Here is a 21208-nt window from a genome sequence, read left to right as displayed (position 1 = left end):
CCTTTAGTGTTGTTTTACATTTGACCACAAATTGATCAAGTATTGGGAACAATGGTAAGTTTAGACAAGAAGGTAAATGTGGTGGTCACAAGTCACAAATATAACTTTGTTACTGTGATTTGAAATGATATTCTCGCTACTTTTTCTTCATGATATCGCGATGTTTGGAAGATTTTATTTTCCGGCATGTGTAAGTATTTGAGAGAATCCATTTTTATTTTTTTTTAAGTGATTTGAGAGAACGTGAAAATAGCTTTGTTTGACTCATTTTAGCAGGCTCCTCGTAATAACTTGTAAAAATTGCTTATAATTCAAAAATTGTTTAACCACATGCAATTTTAGGCCATAGAAATACATAATACATGCTAATATAACAATCACTTATTGAATAACCTCTTAATTAAGTTGTTTACTCAAACACTTCTAACCTCAAAGTCAGAGCCTAGCATGCTCAACAGAGTTTAAAAAAAAAAAAAAAAGTATAGTTTATCAGCCCTCATGAATATGATGAAAAAATATATATATACAGAAAGGACGAGTAAAAGAAAATCTGACAGACGCTAATTGGTTGGAATCCAAAACCATGAAGCAGACTTATTGATTATAATGATGAACTGTTTACAAAAAATAAAACAGCAGATAACTTAATTTAGCACATAATGTAAATGTACTCCGTATAGAATAGAACAAATAATGTTAATACAGTGTGTTCTATCTATTTCTTCTACCTACTTCACCAGGGTACTTATGGTGTGCATGCAATATGCTGTCCTTGTGATGTTGCCATTAACAACAATAGAAGCTCTTCTTCCCAGCTTCCAAAACAACCCAGAAGGCCAAATTTTATATACCAAAACCACCCTGAAAGTGACAAACCCTTTAATCCTTGTTGCAACCAATTTATTGCTCATCTCACAAGTTATCATTTGAAAGCTACATCCATTTCAATTCCTGTTTGCACACTCAATAGCACCCAAGATAAGCAATAATACATCTTTTACGACTGCAGTCCGACATTCTAATATTTGATAGGACCATCTAGGCTTCCGGATGCAAACTGCCACAACAAAACAAATGATAAAACTTCACAGTTATAAACATTATAATAACAATTTAAGAATGTCTACATTATGTGATGAATAAACAACGAGGGAGAGAAAAAAACCAGATATGCAAAGAATTACAATGAGATACAGTGCATTGCGAATAGCTTTAAGTTTGGAAAGGATAAATAAGTGTTTTTTTTAAGTGACCATTTCCACATGTTAAATTTAGGCATAGCCCTAAAGAAATTGAAATTCCGCAGTAAAAAAAATTCAGAAACAACTCATTATATTATCAGTAACAGTTGAAGCAAAACAAACCTGCTGAACAATCGGATTCGTTGAAGTTGTAAATTCATGAGTCATTCCTTCCCAAACAAGCTTACCCTTGTGTAAAAACAACAACCTGTATGTATGCAATATCTTTTCTAACTAAGGTACATAAATTGTGGGCAAATTAAAGAGGTGTGTTCAACCATCACGGAAATATCCTTACCTGTCAATGGCTCTTTTAATGGTACTATGTTGGTGAGTAACGACCACATAGGATGAAATATTCCCAGGCTTTCCAAGTGCATCTCGCCCTTTTATATGCACAGAGCGAATCAGATCCTCAACAACGGTAGATGCAATGGGATCAAGTCCAGCAGTTGGTTCGTCATACAAGAGCACCTATATACAGGTGAAAAATGCTGTTTAAATTTTCAGTAGCATGAAAGAGAGAAAGGAGAAGGAGACAGTTACATGTTGATTAAATAGCAGTAAATGTCACACCAAATAAGATTTCAGGAAGCACTTCAGAAGTTGGCAAATTTAACGTTGCAACAAAATAACTAAAAGCCATGAAGTCTAGTTTTGTGAACATATAATAACCAGGAAAAGGATATGAGTAAAGAGGGAATTCTTCGCATAAAATGATCTTGACTTTTTCGTGTGATAGTCAAGTATGTTCGGTTTCTCCTTTAAATGTAATCATTGGCATTCATGAAACAATTGAATTTTTTCATACACTAAAAGCACACAGAACCCAAGGGTCAACATTTAAGATGTCTAAGAACATTTCATTAAAATATGATCATATGTACTATCTCAGATGTAAAAAATGGCTAAAAAAGCACTTTTATCAGGTGATTTTGGCCCTCCTATTTGGAAAGGGAAATGCTCCACTTTATGAACTCCAGCAACACGAAACCGAAGAATCTGTTTTTATTGTTAATTGTTACAACAACTGCACCGCCTGATTTCCACCAAAACCAAATTAATTGTTTTTGAATATGTATAAAAAGAAAGAAGCTTCAACACACTTATAAGTTGCATCCTAATTTTACCAGGCAAGCGAAAAGCATCATTTTCCAATCACAGAACCACTCAATTTAATGCCAGAAACCTAGGTAAACTAATGAACATAGGAACCTGTAACGCAGGTAAATCCAGAGAAATGATGTAACAAGTGGCAACCTACAAAACTCAGCTATAGATAATTTTCCAAAGGCAAAATCACTGCCTTACTGAAGTCACATTTATTCCTAACGAAAGTTGCACTAATACTGGTTCTGAAAAACAGCAGAAACACATTTATTATAGAGATTCCTTTGATACAGTATCAATGAAGTACATAATGGAGACCCAATAGAACACAGTCGTTAAGATCACTTTCTTACGTCTTACCTTTCATGTATTGGAGATACCCAGAATTTCCCTCTTAACTTCCTCTCTTAAACCAAAAACTCCTCTCTATTCTATTTCTTAGACTTCGAGTTGGGCCTAACTCAACCATATAATACTAGCTTGTAAGGTGAGAACTGACGAAACATTATCAGCATCACTTAGGCCGTATCCCTAGAGGCGACACAGGACTAAACACAGTCCCTTAAACCAAGTACAATTGTGTTGGAGGTTACAATGAAGGTAACCCAAATAGCACAATTAATGTGGTCAGGGGCGGACTGCAATTAAGGAAGACGATGTGGGCAGCTCAACAACAAATCTAGGATAGGATTTGACAGTGACACGACACCATCTTAGCAACCCAAATGCCGCAGTTAAGGCAGCTATGGGAAGACCGTAATTACGGGTGGAATTTCCACCACTTTCCTTCCTCTCAAGTATTCAAAATACCCAGAATTCCCTCTCAATTTTAACTCTAAAACAAACAAAAAATTCACTGTATTCTTTCATTCCTATTATTCATACCCTGTCATTCCCTCTCAAACTACCTAACAAACTAGCTATTACAACTAACTAACAAACCTTGACTGGGGTTCTGCTAACACATACTAAAAATTGAAGATAATTGTATTATATAAACAAAATCATTTCATGTAACTTACAGCGCTTGAATTTACAAACGAAACTCATCAAATGCATATAAAACTAAAAGGGTTCTAAAGACAATCCTGCCTAGTGTAGCCGTTTCAAATATTAATTGAGAACCACTCAGAATGGCTTTAGATAGTTGATAATCTGAGGGAGGATTGGACATTTAAGAATAGGAAGAGATAAATTTCAGGGGTTAACATACCTCTGGTTCTATCGAATCCTTTGTGGTGTCAAAAATAATAGATCGAGCTAGAGCAACTCGCTTTTTCATTCCTCCTGATAACTCAGAAGGAAGCCGATTCTCAACTCCCTGTAAAAAATGGTGGATAACGAGTTATTTATTTTGTATGTAATTACTTTCTCAATGGTAGAAAGAAAACATATACTACTCTTAAATGAAGAATTCATTGCCTGATGCTAATGGATGAACCAAGTATTGCACCTATAAGATGTATACCTTCAAACCAACTGCAGCCAAGGTTTCCTTGACAAGCTCCGATATCTCTTCCTCAGGCATGCTTGAGTGTTCATACCTGGACAATCGACAAGGTCAGAAACAAAAAATACAAGGATTGTAGAATACAAAAATAAATTAATACACAAATGTTATCACCCTTTACACAACACTAATAAAAAGGAAGTGAAATTTCAAAGCAAAGATTAAGTCCACGTCTTACAAGAGAAAACCAACATTTTCACGAACAGTCAGAGAATCAAAAAGTGCCGCACTTTGGAACACCTGTTCATAGAAAAATACATACAATTACAACTTAAAACGTGACAGCTCTTAAGAATAAGCATGTTGCAGATAACAATTGAAACTTACCAGTCCAATCCGAAGACCAGATATCTCGTCGTCACTTATCAAACCATCTCTCTTTCTACCTCGAATATAAACTTCTCCCTGGTCATTGAACAAGAGTTAACACTCAAAAAGTTATCACAATTATTCTAAATAAAAAGCACATGCCTAAACCAAGCTTACCTTGTCCGGAGCAAGAAGTCCTGCAATAATCTTCAAAATTGTAGATTTGCCAGTCCCGGAGGGACCAATTATTCCAACAGCTTCACCATGTCTGATCTATTCATATTGTTAAAAAAGGTGGAAATATTTTAGTAAGTTTCCAATCAGCAAGGCATCCTACAACTTTTCACTGATAATTCGGTGTCGGTGAATTATCATGGTTTTTGTTATTAGATAGAGCACACAAAGGTTGTTCATGGAACAGACCCCACTCATTATTAGTTTGTATCATACTAATCTTCAGAACAACTTGTTCAACTTTATCTTGTTACAAACACTTTGGTCCCCTTTTGTCTAAAAGCTTGAAGGTTAGACCAAAAAAAATTACAACACTTGGGTAGAGGAATTTTCGGAACAGTTTTTTTTTTTTTTTTTTTAGCAAAGCAAACTCAACTCATATCATTAATCAAATAATGTTAGATACAAGGAGGAACACGGTCATAAAATAGTCGACTAGCATTGGAAATGGGCGCCTTAACAAGGCTACGGGTAACCATATTCGCTTGACGATGAATAAACTTAACCTCAAAGTTATAATTCAAACTTAGCAAATATCTTATGTTTGCAACAATTAAACTAATGAAAATAAACTCATGATATATCTATAGGCTCTTTGCAGTTTACGCAGAGTTGATCCTCACTCCTATTCAATTGTGGAAATAGCTTATCCATAAGTTCTTATACTACAACCGTTTATACTGAATAAGGTCTAAACTAAGTTGCCTATCCAAACACATCCTAAATATCACACTCGAATTATATATTAAGAATTCAACCTAAAAGCTAAGAGAAAAGTAAAGACAATGAATGATAAAATGAATCACCTTGAAGCTGACACCATTTAAGATTTTCTTTTCCCCAAAAGACTTATAAACATCTCTACACTCAATAAGAACATCAGAATCATCCTCATGGTCCCGCGCCTTGTTCAATTGTTCTGATTTAGATGAACCCTAACAAATAACAAATACATTTTATGTCAAAAACACAACAAAACATAAAAAGAACAAAACTTGATGATACCCACAAAACCAAATTGAGTTTATCACCAACCCCACATCAAAAAATGAATAAAAAAAGGTAAAACAAAAGATGGGCAAGCAAAAAGGAAGGAACTTTTTGTTGTGTTACATTGAATTGAATGGAGGAAGAGTCCTGTGCTTTGAAATTTTGTGGAGGAGCGATGCAAGCACATATAACTTTTCTGTGATGTTTATTGTGATGGAATGGATTTAAGTAGTTGTTTTTGGGTTGGAATTTAGTAGAAGGGGAAGTTGTTTTTTGTGGAGTGAGGGGGAAGAAAGGAATTGAAAGGGAAACCATGGTTGAAGGAATTGAAAGGGAAGTGTAGGTGGTGAAATTATTGGGTTGTGGATATGGAAAGTAGCATGTGATTCATGTGGAGAAGGGGGGTGTAGAATTTTCAAAAGGGTGGAGAATGGGGGGTGTAGAATTTTAAAGAGTGATGATTGATGAAGAAGATGATTGAGTCAAAGGGGAATGAATTGGTGGTCGGTGATTCTGAGGAGCCACTACTTTCCCAGAAGATGGCTATTGCACTTGTCTTAGAGGGACTTTTTGCATAGATCTTTCTCTTCTTTTTTTTTTTTTTATTTTTCCAACATTATTATTTAATAATCTATCCAATTATTTTTATTTAGTGATAAAAACTTATTTAAAAAAATATATTTGTTCCGGACTAGGACGAAGTTCAATCCTACTCGAGCTCCAAACATAGAACTCACTTAGACGTCGCAACAACTATTTGCATATTATCCTTGTGATTTGTAATGTCTCCCATGATTTAAATTGTCTTCAACGATTGTCAACTTCGTTCAATAAAGCTCGCCATTCGTAACGGCTTTAACAACTACCCTCGCGTCATATAAATACAAGCATTCAATACAAAGCAAAATATACTTTTATTAACAAAAAATATATCTCACATCTTATTTTCTTACTAACTTGAGCGTCAGAGTATTTATAGCTATCTCCATTCATGAATTCGTATCTTACCTCATCGTGATATGAAAATCTAACTACTTTCATCCAAACCAACTCTTGTTTATAATCTAATCTCTAATCTATAATTATGCATATATTACGAAAAGTGACAAACTCTTGTTTGTAATATAGTCTCTAATCTATTACTATGCATATATTAAAAAAGTGGCACATGAGTTGAATGTAAGTCATTATAAAAATATAAATTTTCTAAAAAACTTAGATACATTTTTTAAGTGTTTTTTATGGTTATAATAGATTTTGAGAAGATTATGGATTGGAATAAATTATAAATATATTAAGTAATTTGTAACAAATATAAGTGTATATTTAAACTTAAATCATAGCTAATGAGTATCATCATATATATCAAAACATATAAAATCATATATATTTTGACAAACGTCTTAAAAACTTTTTTTTTTAAGGAAACATCCTAAAAACATTTGTTAGCATCCTTATACTGTATTCACCATGTAAACCTTGCAGAATTTTGATGTCTCAAAATAATTCAACTCAATATTAATGCAACATTTCATGTGAAAAATGTAGTAGAAAAATCCTATATACTTACTTAATACATCCTCTTTTCATTCATCATGCCTATTTTTGTTTTTGAAGCAATGCATCATGCCTATTGGTACTCCAATCACTCCCAAAAATTATATATTATTATTAAATTGGTTATACCCTACCTTAGTTGTTCCTATTTGGACTCTAATTTACAAGCAAGATTGTCCATATCCATATTCATATTAAAGTGAGCTACGACCCCATGAATTTAGATGAAAACAATTGCAAAAATGGTGTTACCAAATGTTACAACACCATTCTCTTCATTCTCAATCCACAAAACACTTAGAACACAAACAACACCACCAACAAATTACTTAAAACCTTCACTTTCAAATTCAATCACAAACATGTCATCATTCCCCAAAAACACAAACAGAAAACTTCCAATTCTGTTATTTGACATCATGGATACAATTGTTCGTGACCCTTTTTACAAAGACATCCCAGAATTCTTTGGAATGTCTTTCAATGAACTCATAGATTGCAAACATCCAACTTCATGGATTGAATTTGAAAAGGGTCTTATTGATGAGGTAAAACTAAAATAAAGCATTAAATTTTGATAAAATTCATTGCAAAATTAAGTGACCCTTTTTCATGTTATGTATAAAGATTGAATCTTTTTTACAATTATGAATTTAAAAATGCAATTGGGGAATTTGGGTATGCTTGTTTTGATGTTATCTTCTCAAATTTCTTAGAACTTTTGTATTAAATGTATTGATAATTTGATAGTTTCTGCTTTTATCAGTAGTTTTCTTTTCTTTCAGGCAGAGCTAGAAAGAAAGTTTTTTAAGGATGGAAGGGATTTTGATTTAGAAGGTTTGTCTCAGATTTTGTTGCTAGATAGAGTTGATCACTTAGTATTTTAATCTCATGTGTGATGAATTGAACAAATATAATTATAACTTTATCAGATGTAGATTACTTGTTAATATAATAAATAAAAATTCCATTTTTTTTAAGAATTGCTGGTTGCATATTATGAAATTTTGGTTAAAAAATGAAGATAATTTGGAGGTACAAATTAAATGTGGTTTACGCATATGGTCTGGATTATTATTTATTATGTATATTACTACAAAACATGTAAGCTTTTCTTTTCTCACTTTTGCCAAAAACAATGTTATGGTTCTTTATTACTCAAAATAAAGACCAGTTCTCTAGTACATGATGTACTTGTACACCTGAACATAAGTCCAGACCACAGAGCCCCAAAATAGTTGTAGAAATGAAACCAAAATAGTTGTGGAATGCGCAAGCAATGGATATTTCAACAAACCACCATTCATATAGACAAGATATTATGTGTTGTCTATCGCATCCAAATTCTACACCACTTGACTCTCGTTGAATTAGTGTGAATTTAGTTTTTATGCACGACATTGTAAATGGTAATATATTTTGGGTCATTATTAACATTAAGGTAGATAAGTTAGAGTTACACTACAAACAAGTCCTCATTTTCCAATATAAACTGTTGTCTTTATCCTACCTTCACCAGCTATATGTTACTTTTATGTGCTAATTGAAATAGGTCAGTAATTTGGTGTCAACGTTAAAATTCAACGAGAGCATTCATAATGTACTCCTTGTATCATTTTTGTGCTCCAAACCCCTCTATTTTGATATAGCCACTGACTTGCATGTGTTCTTCTATTTCTATGACAGGCCTTAAAACTTGTATGAGAAATGGGTATTCATACATAGAAGGGGTTGAACAATTGCTTCTTGCCTTAAAGAAAAATAACTTTGAGATGCATGCTTTTACTAATTATCCTATATGGTAAGAAAATGAATTTTCTATTGCGATATCTGGTTTTCATTTCGTGGCATTCTACGTAATGATGTTTTGTACTGTAGGTATCAGTTGATCGAAGACAAGTTAAAGCTATCAAAATATTTATCTTGGACGTTTTGTTCGTGTACACTTGGTAGGCTCTCTCACTCTATGCCTTTTGTGTTCATCATCTTTTTGTTTGATTATGATATTATCTATATCCTAGTTGGACCGAAAAAAAGAACTCATCATTTAAAGGTCAAACTATACACTCAAACTATCCTTTTATGCAAACCTTGAATATTATAGAGCCATTTTTATTGTGTTTCAGGAAAGAGGAAACCGGATACTGAATTCTATAAGGAAGTTGTGAGACATCTTGAAGTTGATCCAGAATATTGTATTTTCATAGATGACAGGTTTCTAATATTTCTATACATCAGATTATTTATGAAAATCAAACCATGATATCAGTTACAATTTATCAATAACACAATACACAAAGATTTGTATGCAATGCTTATGTACTGGCATCTTGGCACCCAATGTAAATATCTCCCTCATCCCGCCTCACCTCTAATCAAGCAGAAGACATAAGCAGATTATTTCATTTGAATTTGCTAATGACCAACCTATCAAAGTAGTTTATCACAAGGTGTGTCTAATTATATAGTTATTGTCTTCTCAGGCCAAAAAATGTGCAGGCAGCAGCTGAAGTTGGGATCAAGGGTGTACATTTCAAGAATGTCGATTTACTGCGCGAAGAATTGTCATTGTTGGGGGTTGACATTTCAACTGATGAAGATCAATAGTTTTTTTATTTTTTTATTTCTCTCAATACACCAATTTCTTTTACACGGTGAAAAAGGGATAAGCCAGATTCTTAATTGTATATTATTCATTCATATCATGCTATTGAGCTTTGTTAAAATGAAGGTTTAAGTCTATATTTTGGTGTATAATTGAGATTTAAAAGAACTGAAAAATCAACATGAGAGATGATCATATATTAATTCAATGACACGTAAATTTATCTTTAAAAACATTTTATAGCTTCTTTAATTCAAAAAGAAAAACAAGTTCTCTCATGCCCTCTAAAACACTTAAGAAAAGTATAAATATATTTTTAGTATTAATTAAGGTTTATACAATAATTCAACCTTTTTGTGGAAGACTGTTTGAAAATAACACATCCAACAGAAGAAGAGAAAATGGGAAGAGTCCTTTCTTGATGTGAAGACAATGGTTTAAACGCAATTACAATAATGAACCAATGCATAACAAAAGTCTTCACTAAAATCATCCTCAGCTAGCATGGAACAATTGAGGGTGTTGAAGAAGTGAAAACAAATTTGAGGGACAAAATTACTCAACCAATTGAAAACCATCCCATCCTTAGCATACAAATAGTGCTCCCATTGGCTTGATATTTTCATTATACATGGTGTTGAATGTTGAAGCTAATTGATTCCACAGAAGGGTTATTTTTCATGATGAAATATTCCTTTTGTTCTGCTTTGATAATGAAATTCAAAATGATCTGAAACATGAAATCTAGAAGAAAAGATTAACCATATTTGTAAGGCTATTTGCTGAGGCACAGACGATCTACTGGAAACAAAAAGCATTATTATGTGCGTACAGTATGTTTAATGTCTTAGTCCCACATCGACTGGTGCAACTACAGAATTAAGCTAGAGCTTATAAAATGAAAGGACTTGTTTAGTTACAAAGCTAGGAGCCATGTGATAAAGCAAATAGCGAACTATTCTTTTACTTTTTACTAAACAACACCGCGATCTCTTTAATAATATTAAGTTTAATTTTTTAATATCTTCATAAGATTTATTTAACATGTGTAATATTACATATATTACTGTATTATATTATTATTAATGCATATGTTAAATCAACTAAGATGAACAAGTTTTTATTGTAAAACAATTATTATTTATTAGAAGCTACCCCAACCAATGATAATAGTTAACTTCTGGTTTTTTCTTTTCGGAGGAGATACTTAGTTAACTTCTAAGTTGCATTTATAGAATGATATAATATTTTTTTAAAATTTTCGTTGTTGGATAAATTATCACCGATTTTTTAAAGATAACTTAAAGAAAATTTAAACCAAAATGAATTATATTAACAAAACTTAAGCAACCCCTTCAACACAAGATTGCCAAAGAGACTACTAAATGATATAGATAAATAATATAATATATGTTTTTAGCAAATTGATAAGTTTTCTTTAAGTTATCTTTAAAAAATCGGTGATAATTTATCCAACAACGAAAATTAACAAATTTATAAGTGGGCTTAGAACGGACCCCCCCCCCCCCACACAAGTGGGCGGTGAAATTAATTTCCTCATATTAGTCGGTCCTTGAATTCGATACCAAATTTAATTTTTTTTTTCACATGTGTAAAATATGTTTGTGGATATCATTTCCAAATTGCAAATAATTATTTTTATTTTTGTTCAAAGATAATAATAGACCTCATCCATCAATTTTATTTTTTTTGGCTACCCCTCATCCATGATTTGATAATTGATAAAACAAGAGCAATGATATTTGTACATACATTCTATGACAACTTTAATGACAATCTTATTTTTCTCTCTTTTTATTGGTCAAAAATAATAGAAAGAAAAATGAAGAGAGAAGATAAGATTTAAGTGTGAGAGAGAAAGTCGTACAAAAGTTATCACAAATTAGTTAATATCTTCTCACATAAAACAAATAGTAACACTTGGAGAGAGAATTGCGATTGGAGTTGAACTCAGAAACTGAACAAACAATCATGTCTTTCAGTTCGTGCGTTAAACCATTCCCTTTGCAAGTACACTTGCACCCAACAACATCATGCTTCAACTCCCATGTTTCTGGAACAACAACAACAACAACCTCGTCATTGTCTCTTCCACCTCGTTCATCTCTTGTTCTCAAACAAAACACTATTTTACATTCCCAACCCAAATTTCAACTCAAACAACGTTTTTCCACCACAATTCGCTGTTCTGGTACTTCTTAAACCTCTTTTCCTTCATGGGTTTTCACTTAATTACTATAGAGTTACAATCTTTAATTCCCCCATTTCAATTTCACCCTTCAGTTTTTCACAATTCACAAAAGCCCCTTGTAGGGTTAACTCTATTTTTTTCAATTTTTTTTTTTTACTATTTACAATTTCATAGATAAGAATATGATTATATAGTCTTATATGCAACTTGGGTTTTTTCTGATTTTGATTTGTTTCAGCTTTGACTCCTGAATTGAAGACCACATTGGATAAGGTTGTTACATCAAACAAAATAGTTTTGTTTATGAAGGGTACTAAGGATTTTCCACAGTGTGGATTCTCAAATACGGTTGTGCAAATTTTGAGGTCTTTGAATGCGTCTTTTGAAACGATTAACATATTGGACAATGATATGTTGCGCCAGGGACTGAAGGAATATTCCAGTTGGCCTACCTTTCCTCAGCTCTATATCGATGGAGAGTTTTTTGGAGGATGTGATATCACTGTTGGTATGTCCTCTTGAATTTCTGATTTTCATTCTTGTTTGTGTCTTTGTGTTGGACAATATTGGCCTCATCAATCAATGTTGCCTTGGTGATAATGTTGTATAAGACATTGTCTTGGTCTGTCAAGAACCAACTTGGAAATAAACTAAGTGTAGCAGAGATGAGGATGTTGTGTTGGATGTGTGGTAAGATTAGATGGGATATGATTAGAAATGACAACATTAGAGAGTTAGGGTAACACCTATAGTAGAAAAGATGGTGGAAACTAGGCTTAGGTGATTTTGGCATGTAAATAGAAGACCTCGAGATTATGTAGTAAGGAGATCATATCAGATGGAGAGTAGTCAAAACACTGAGACAGAGGAAGACATAAAAAAACTATAAAAAAATCTTTTAAGAAAGATCTAGAGATTAATGAGTTTGATATAAATATGGTATATGATAGACCATTATGCGTCGTGATCTATGTAGCCGGCCCCGCTTAGTGGGATAAGGCTTGGTTGTTGTTGTTGTTTAATTTGGTTTGCTTCCATGATGGATAATTAGTAATAGAAAGAGCTATGATAAATTTCACATTTTACATTTGAGTTAGGAAATATTCTAATCAAGTCGCTACTAGTGATTAGTTATCATATTAAACTAATGGAGATATCATACCATAGGTTTCGCCTATATACTTTCCTTCTCATTTTTTGAAGATTTAAGATTCACTAAATAGAACCTAAAGAAATGGGAAGAGTTTTATCTAAAGATTGAATTTGAAGAAAAGCTAGAAATACAAAAGACGGCCAGATTGGTTTAAATGCTAGTAACCTGACAAATATTCTATCACGTCGGTTACAGAGATTTTTTTTTTTTTATCAGCTATTGCAAAATTGATGTTTACAAAATGCCAGTTTGCACATATTAATCTTTTTTACTGTTACATGTACATACCTTGCTTCCTTGTAATTGATCCATAAAAGTTGAAAAAGAAAAATTGTTTTCGAGTAGGTCCTCCAGCTTTCATATGTTTACTGCATGATGTTACTATTGACTGCATAAGAATCAGTTATTAAGTTTATTTTTTAGCATCGGATAAGACTGTTATTATCGACCTTTAATTTCTCGAAAATAATTGTTTTAATCTCACCTTGTTTATGGCTGCAGAGGCATATAAGAATGGAGAATTGCAGGAACTAGTGGAGAAGGCAATGTGCTCCTGAAGTCTCATTTGCTGATGAGCATAATCATCACTAAGTTATACAATGGCTCTGGGATGATGGATATTTGTATAATACATTTTGTGTCCACAAATGTCTATTATGATTATGAGTACGAGTATGTATGCTACATTGCAATTATTCTGGCATTTGAATACAAAGTAGAATATCTCATTGAATGGACAATTATAGTGCTAGTTGCAGCTGCAAATGTTGTTCCATTAATCAATTTTCTCACTTTTGTTAAACTGCCATGATCGGGATAACTACTACAAGATCATTCATTGATTTAAATTGTGAAATCAGTCTCCTACAAATGCAAGGTCTGTTCTGTTTACAACAGACCCCCAGTTTGTCTAACTCTTTCTTATACATTGTCATGACATGAGGTTTGTAGCCTCGGTTTGAATTTTTCTGTTAAACTGTTATGTTGCTACTTTGTAACATGATACCACTGTTTTAAAGAAAAATCAGACCAGACTGACCTTCGAACCGGTTCAGCCGAGAACTGGACCCATGGTTGTGCTTATAAACCGGATGTTATGGCATTGATCTATGGTTCAACCACATGATCCACTACTAAACCCTTTTTTTAAATTGGGTTAATCATCGGTCTGGTTTTTGTAATACTGGCTCTACCCGGTAGTCACAATAGTTACAAAATTAGCTTCCTCTATGCAATATGCTTCTAAAAAATGGTAGAAGTCTAGCTGTAGCATGTAGATTGTGCACTTAGATGTATAAGGTATGTTATCCAATTCAATACAATTAACCTGTGAAGCTTAGTGTGCCAAATGCCAAATGCCAATGTACTGAAGAGAAGTTGGTGGGACAAATTCCTAAAGGGTCTTGTTAACTAGTGGACATGATTCGCATTGAAAATGACAATATTTCAACTTTTAAAAAATAGAATACACAATTTCTAAGAAAATATTTCCTTTTCTAATTCCTTAACCTTAACATTTCCTATTCTTAAAATATGAGGATATTTTCCTAAAATTTATTGAAAAGATCAAGGGTTTTGCCTCTCTAATTGAAATGTGGCCATAAATTTATTGGTGGAAGGATTTGCCAACATATCTATCAAAAAATTTGTAAGAGGGGCAATCGTCATATAGTAATACTTGTGTTATGATCTTTTTTTATAAGATTGAGTGAATGAAGACATATGTGATTGTGACTTTAGCTGGATAATGATATCAATTGGAAGTCGGGCTCAAATTGAAAGCTAACTCATTTTTTTAGTTTTGACAACATTGGGAATGTGATTCTTAAACAAGCTAAAGGGGTTAGTGGTATCTGCATGGGAGAAAAAAATTAAAAATTAATGGCAGTGGTCGGAAATTGGAAAACATCATCTGAAAATACGACAAAAGATAACATCCATGCTTTTTTAGACTCAACCCAGTTGTTTGTGTCTGTTCATTCCAACAAACAAGGGATGTACATGCTTATTGGATGCTCTTAATTGTATAACCCTTCTAGAGAAATTTATCTATAGTGAAAATAAAAAGTCACTCAGCATATCATAACATAAAAAATCCATAAAGAATAAAAATGGGAAATTATGTTACATTCTGAAGAACTATTACTCACAATCCACTCTCCTTTACACAAAATACTGCACTGGCTATATACAAGGTTTGACGAAACATATATGAACATGGAAAATCAGTTTCAGAAGAGTGGTAAAGAATATTAGACGATGACAACAATAATCATCAAAGAATATCGGACAAAATCAAATATGGATCGGCGGCATGTTTTGTCCAGACACAGCAGCTTCAATGCAGGAATATTCGGCTAGGAATACTATGGTTTTGAAGAGATCTATTCAGCACATTCTCCCACTTAAAGATTTTACAACCATTAACTCTTCTTGGACAGGTTTCAATCAAGAATCAACTTCCACTGTTGAATCATGCTTGTAAAATTCATGGAATGGTCTGATGATCGGTTGATGCAAAGACACCTATGCTAAGTTTCGTTGCTCTTTATTTGGGAAGAGTGGTTAGATGAGGAGGAGTGGAGCAGAGACTGCGCAGCTAATAATCTTTCCCTTAACATGCCATTATACTCATACAGATTTTTGAGATTCTTCTGAACATCGGACATGTCCATTTCAGAACCACTCTTGCATTCTGCATCATATTTGCATATAAGTTATATCCATTAGAGGTAGCAAAAGCACCACAGTACGATTTTCGAAACTTGAAAAAAGGTATCATTCAAATATCTCTTCAAATAATGCAGAAACAAGTTTTAAATAATTGACAATCCAACAGCTATTAAGCAGATAAACCAATTGAAAAACATAATGTGTTAGCAGTGTTACCTATGATCGTAATAGAGAAGCAAAACCAAAGTTCAATAGCATTATATCAAGACAACATATGGAGCCAAGAGAGACATTTATGATGGGGAGACAGTGGATCTAAGATTTCAGTTTCACTTTTAAAACTCAGCAAAGTAACATTCAACAAAACTTATTTCACGCGAAAAGATACTGATTTAAATATCACCTAATAAGTATGCTGGACAATATATTAAAACAAACAACTAATTGGTAATTGTTATTAACATACCTAGTGAAGGTGGAGGAGGAATAAAGTTATCATCAGTGATAGACGATTCTTGAGGTTGACATGGTGGGAAATCTCTGCTTGAACCAACACTATGCTGCTTTGCCGTATTTTCATAATGCAGTGTCAAATCATTCGTAGATCCAAGCGGTTTGCTGATCAATGACTGGAAGAAAACATTGAAATCAATCTTAAAAAGATGCCTGGCAGCAACCATATATTTTAGTAGAAAAACTAGCTACAAACAAATCATTCTGACAAATTTATAGAACTTTACCTTGTTGGCAGGTAAATTACGAATATAGAAAAACTAACAAATATATAGTGACAGCTTTATAGAAAAACTAACGAATATATAGTGATAGCTTTACCTTGTTAGCAGGTAAACTCGGTTTCTCGTACAAATTTATAGAACTTGTTTTGCTTTGCTGCCTTCGCTTATGTGATGATCCATTGCTTTGTCTTGAATACAACATAAACCCATCACAACAAGCTCCCTTTTTAGATTCATCATAGTTGTCATCATCCATTGTAGGAACGCCATAGGTAAACTTTACATATTTCCTAAGCTGGTTAAAAGCAGAAATATCAGTCATATAAACCAACTTATAAGAAGCCTATTAATTTTTTATTTTTTTATAAGAAGCCTATTATTGACTTCTTCAAAAAAAGAAGCCTAATATTGACAATAAGAAAATTAATGTGAAATATACAAGATGTTTTCAGATGTTAACAAAGACATTACTTTATCCCAATTATCTTGAGCTTTACACCGGTTTTTAATTGACCGCAAAACACTATCCTCATTTCTGAGCTTCTTTACCCTGTATTCACACTAGAATTGTAAAACAAGGTTAAGACAATATTGATTGAACCGTCATATAGTACAAAGTTTGAATTATTGAGGAATCCTAATTGAATATTATCGAGAATGGAAGAAGAAGTATACCTGTATCAATAGATAGAAAAAGATGCCTATGCTAATGCAGTACAGGCCACCAAGGTCTGCAAGGAAGCTCACTGCAGATAAAACAGAAAAGGGTGAAATATCAACAGTGTGCACAAAAACTGGATATTCAAGCAGCCTTGTAGCAAAGATATGTCAGTGTTTCTATTAAGATTCGATATTGGTTGGATCTATGATCAAAATATCCTCGTATAAGAATCTTCCCTCCTGTAGTCAGCTTTTGGAGTTGAATTGGCGCAATTTATTTTCAATTCTAATAGTTTCCAAAGCACCTTAATATATGACAAATGTTCAGAACAAAAAATCATGGCTCAATTGGTTAAACTTAATTTAACAATTGCCAAGTGATCTGGTAATTTCAATTAGACCTACCCTAAACTAGTACAAAATAGTTTTTTTGTTCAAAAAGACAGTAATTTTCTAATTCAGATTGTATACATAAGTTATTTCCATTTTAGAAACAAATATATAGGATGGAAGGTCTTAGAGATCCAAGGATTTGATGGTTGAACTTGATGGTAAAGCAGATTGAAGATGTATCTGGTTACATTTAATTATTCAATTTTCTCAAAATATTACTGTTATCGACATTTCAGTGTCATGGCAGTGTCAGTGCGTCATAAGCTGATAGTATTCAGTGACTAGTATAAACAAAGTTAGGAGTACTAATAAAAATATGATAAGATGGAAGAAAATAGTTAAAGGCTGAAAGCAAACAACAAAATCACATGAGAAAAAAAACCTTGAGGACTGCAAAGAAAAAGATAAAGGAATACATGAACGAACTAAATATAAAATATGGGATATAACTAATTAGAAAAATTGCAGAAGATAACTTACATATACAAGATACAGAAAGAAGCTTACCAGGACCCAAAATACTCTCTTTATCAACCTCCACAACATAAGCAGAGAGAAAATTGATATACAATGTGGTGTTGACTAGTCCTTCAACAGAATTTTCAAGGGAAGTTCGAAGTTGATTTGTATCACGAAAAACTGAACCAGGGAGGAACTCGTGAAATAAAGGCTGAATGAGCTTTAGATCGTGTAAATTACGGTATATTTTTGGAAACAGATTGAACTTCAAAATAGTTGATTGCCTCCCTCTGAATGTAACCGGTCTATCATCAAAAGTGCTTCCATTCTTTAGCGTTCCATTAACAAAACTCATGTGTTTCTTAGCACTATCCGTTGAAGCGAGATTGAATTCATAACCAACAGCAGTAGCAGGACTATTTGGAAGATCAACAAATTGCCACGAAATGTACATGTTATCGGAGATGAGCTTGCAACCTTTACACTTGAGTGCTATTGTTGGTCCCTTGCTTGAGTTGTGACATGAGTAGTTTGCTAAAGTTGACAGAGAAACAACTCTTTCGTCAATAAATCCCGGATTTCCAGAAACTAAGTTACCGAGATCACGTAGATTTGCACAGCTCATACTAGATATAGTTGTTATATTGAACTCCATGTCATTTAGAAATGAGGTTAATTCTGGTGCATTTGTTGCTCTTATATTATGAACCTCAATTGATCTCTTTGATATGATCTGGTATAGCAACCTAATGGAAATTGGAAAGTTGAGTCAAAAATAAAGATTTCGACAAATAGAAATCGAAGCGTAATAAAGGAAAACATTATAGATCTCATTAATATATCCTGACAAGGTATCGGAGACTCACGCAGCAAATAAACCAATGAAAAGTATCCAACTTGCTATGGAGAAAGCTCCACCAAGTTCAGTTTTGCGTTTTGTTACTACTTTCTTATCGTCCTACAAGAAAACAAAATGTCACTCAACATTATTTCACTTATAGTTGATAATAATAAAATACATATTGCTTCATGTGCAACATAAACCTAAATGAGCATGCCTACATTGTAATTCTGCTACAAGCAGTTGTGTCACACTAGCAATTTAGAAGAAAAGACGAATTCAGTTTGTAACCATAACAAATTAAACTACTTTATATGCAAAAATTAACTCTTACGGCAAACAAGTTTATGAATAAAGTTGGATTGTGAGCTCAGCAATGTGAATGAAATCTTAAATTTAGGTTGGGGGCATGAAGCTGAACCATCATGACTCATGAAATCAAAGAAAGGAACTAAACTCATATCGAACATAGAGGTTCAGGGAGAAGGTTAATATTTGATGTAATTTGTAATGATTGATCAAAATAGGAATCAATGAGTTCGTGCTTATTTCTGATTCTGATACATATAACTCTCTCAACTAATACATATAAACTAACTTAACTAGACACCAACTAATTAAACTGATCAAACAGAATAAACTGTAATAAATTACATACAACTTTAATGCAATAAACTAACTTAACACCAACTAATTTAACTTATCAAACAGAATTAACTGTAACTAAATTGCATACAGTTTTAATACGATACACTAAACTAAAGACCAACTAATTTAACTGATAAACAGAATATACTTTAACTAAATTACATAAAATAACTTAACTGATAAACAGAATTAACTGTAACTAAATTATATACACTTTGGTTGTAATAAATTGACTTAACTAATCAAACAGAATTAAGTGTAACTAAATTATAGTTTTGTTGTAATAAACTAACTTAACCAAAAACACCAGCTAATTTAACTGAAAAACAGAATTAACTGTAACTAATTATATACAGTTTTGTTACAATAAACTAACTTAACTAAACACTAATTAATTTAACTAATCAAACAGAATTAACTGTAATTAAACAGTTTTGCTGTGATAAAACAAATCAAAACAAAACAAAGTACTAACCAGCCAATGTCTAGTAGCAAAACAAATATCCAATCGACTAACAAACCACCTAAGTTTAAACCACACACCACGACCATCACCAAGGCTCATAAACCTAAGAAATAAGCAAAACATAAGCCAAGAGAGAAGCATAACAAGTGTAGCCTCCAAGAACACAGCCTGTGACTGTGTAAACTTCTTAAGAGAATCAAATCCAGGAAGTGTCTCTGGCAGCTTAAGAGCATAGAAATCAACACCAGTATCTGTGGTAATAGTTGAGTCAGCTTTAAAGAGTTTGCAACTCTTTGACACAACATCAAGAACATGTCCTGGTAAACAAGCACAAAGGGTGCCATTGTAGGTGATTGAATTTGAAGGACAAGCCATTGAAAAATCTGAGAGGGACCAAGATGAGAAAGAAAGGAAAAGATTCTAACTTGATGATGGATTTGAATGTTTGAAAATGAATGATGAAATGGGTTGATCTTGTTTTGATGAATTGGTTGAAAGAGAAAATCAAGATTTTATGACAGACAACAGAACCAAAGCAATTAATGTTTTTTTTTTTTTTTGTTTTATTTATTTAATGATTAGTATTTTTGTGTGTGAGAGTTTCTTAGCGATGAAGTAGTTGGTGTTGGATAAAGAAAAGAATTGAAGTTTGAGTAGGTGTTGTTGTTTTTGTAGCTGGATTTGGTGTTTTGGTCACTTTTGTTTTTTATTATGTTTTGTTTTGCGTGTGTTTATTGTATTGGATTGTGCTTTTTTTACAAAGCAGTCACAGCATAGATTGTTCTGGAATACACGGTTCCTTTTTTGTCATTATTTTATGGCCTTTTTTTGCTTACTTTAGTGTTACCATTACCATATACATACACTACTAGTCCGTATGTTTTCTTACTTGGATTTCTTTCTTCTATTTCTATGAAAAAAGGTCAAATTGATGGCTTATTTGTGTGTTAGTGATTACAAAATTACATGAGATATGGAGGTTGAATTAGCTCTCGGTTATGAGTTAAAAATTAAAGAAGTAGAAAAAAACGGATATGAGTTAAAAAATTAAAGTAGTACGAAATTTTAAGTTTAAACCTGTACAAAGAAGAAAAATATTAATTTAATAATTATTAGTAACTTTTTATTTTTTGAGAAGCTAATTACTAATTGATTTCGCCCGTATCATTTTGGATTTTTTTTTTTTTTTGTATTTTAACTCTTGGTGAAAGAAAAGTTAGGGTGAATTATTAAAATGACCCTTTAAGATAATCAAAATGCGCAGAAGAAAAAATTATATGGATGAAATTTATGTTTTTGTTAGAAAGACTATTTCTAGACATCGCCCAAATTATATAGACTATTTGAGGTATTAACATAAAATTTGAACCCCTAAACAAATGTCTGGCTACACTATTGATTTTGAACAAT

The 21208-nt window shown here is 32.6% G+C and overlaps 4 protein-coding genes across 4 annotated transcripts; 2 read left to right on the top strand and 2 right to left on the bottom strand.

Moving 5' to 3' along the window:
- Window positions 1-568: 568 nt before the first annotated feature.
- LOC11406713 (protein TRIGALACTOSYLDIACYLGLYCEROL 3, chloroplastic) lies at window positions 569-5984 on the bottom strand. Its single transcript, XM_003624081.4, has 10 exons — window positions 5518-5984; window positions 5211-5339; window positions 4348-4443; window positions 4189-4266; window positions 4040-4101; window positions 3820-3895; window positions 3565-3672; window positions 1540-1715; window positions 1365-1449; window positions 569-1057 (listed from the first exon to the last, which is right to left on the bottom strand). Exons 1-10 carry the CDS (start codon window positions 5707-5709, stop codon window positions 1019-1021), a joined length of 1041 nt encoding a protein of 346 aa, XP_003624129.1. The 5' UTR covers window positions 5710-5984; the 3' UTR covers window positions 569-1018.
- A 1113-nt stretch (window positions 5985-7097) lies between these two features.
- On the top strand, window positions 7098-9693 carry LOC11408258 (flavin mononucleotide hydrolase 1, chloroplatic). The gene is made up of 6 exons (XM_003624080.4): window positions 7098-7499; window positions 7737-7788; window positions 8638-8752; window positions 8830-8900; window positions 9078-9165; window positions 9435-9693. The coding sequence occupies exons 1-6, from the start codon at window positions 7176-7178 to the stop codon at window positions 9556-9558; spliced, it is 774 nt and encodes a 257-aa protein (XP_003624128.2). The 5' UTR covers window positions 7098-7175; the 3' UTR covers window positions 9559-9693.
- Window positions 9694-11489: 1796 nt separating this feature from the next.
- On the top strand, window positions 11490-13777 carry LOC11406712 (monothiol glutaredoxin-S14, chloroplastic). Its single transcript, XM_003624079.4, has 3 exons — window positions 11490-11768; window positions 12007-12276; window positions 13423-13777. The coding sequence occupies exons 1-3, from the start codon at window positions 11549-11551 to the stop codon at window positions 13476-13478; spliced, it is 546 nt and encodes a 181-aa protein (XP_003624127.1). The 5' UTR covers window positions 11490-11548; the 3' UTR covers window positions 13479-13777.
- A 1199-nt stretch (window positions 13778-14976) lies between these two features.
- Window positions 14977-20674, bottom strand: LOC11411223 (uncharacterized). The gene is made up of 8 exons (XM_003624078.4): window positions 19808-20674; window positions 18710-18801; window positions 17892-18589; window positions 17007-17077; window positions 16803-16892; window positions 16429-16626; window positions 16061-16223; window positions 14977-15616 (listed from the first exon to the last, which is right to left on the bottom strand). Exons 1-8 carry the CDS (start codon window positions 20171-20173, stop codon window positions 15453-15455), a joined length of 1842 nt encoding a protein of 613 aa, XP_003624126.1. The 5' UTR covers window positions 20174-20674; the 3' UTR covers window positions 14977-15452.
- Between the last annotated feature and the right edge of the window lie 534 nt (window positions 20675-21208).

The sequence above is a fragment of the Medicago truncatula genome, chromosome 7, assembly GCF_003473485.1.
Source record: "Medicago truncatula cultivar Jemalong A17 chromosome 7, MtrunA17r5.0-ANR, whole genome shotgun sequence".
NCBI classification, from domain to species: Eukaryota; Viridiplantae; Streptophyta; class Magnoliopsida; order Fabales; family Fabaceae; genus Medicago; species Medicago truncatula.
Note: the sequence above shows the minus strand (reverse complement) of the source record. Positions and strands in the feature narration are given on the sequence as shown.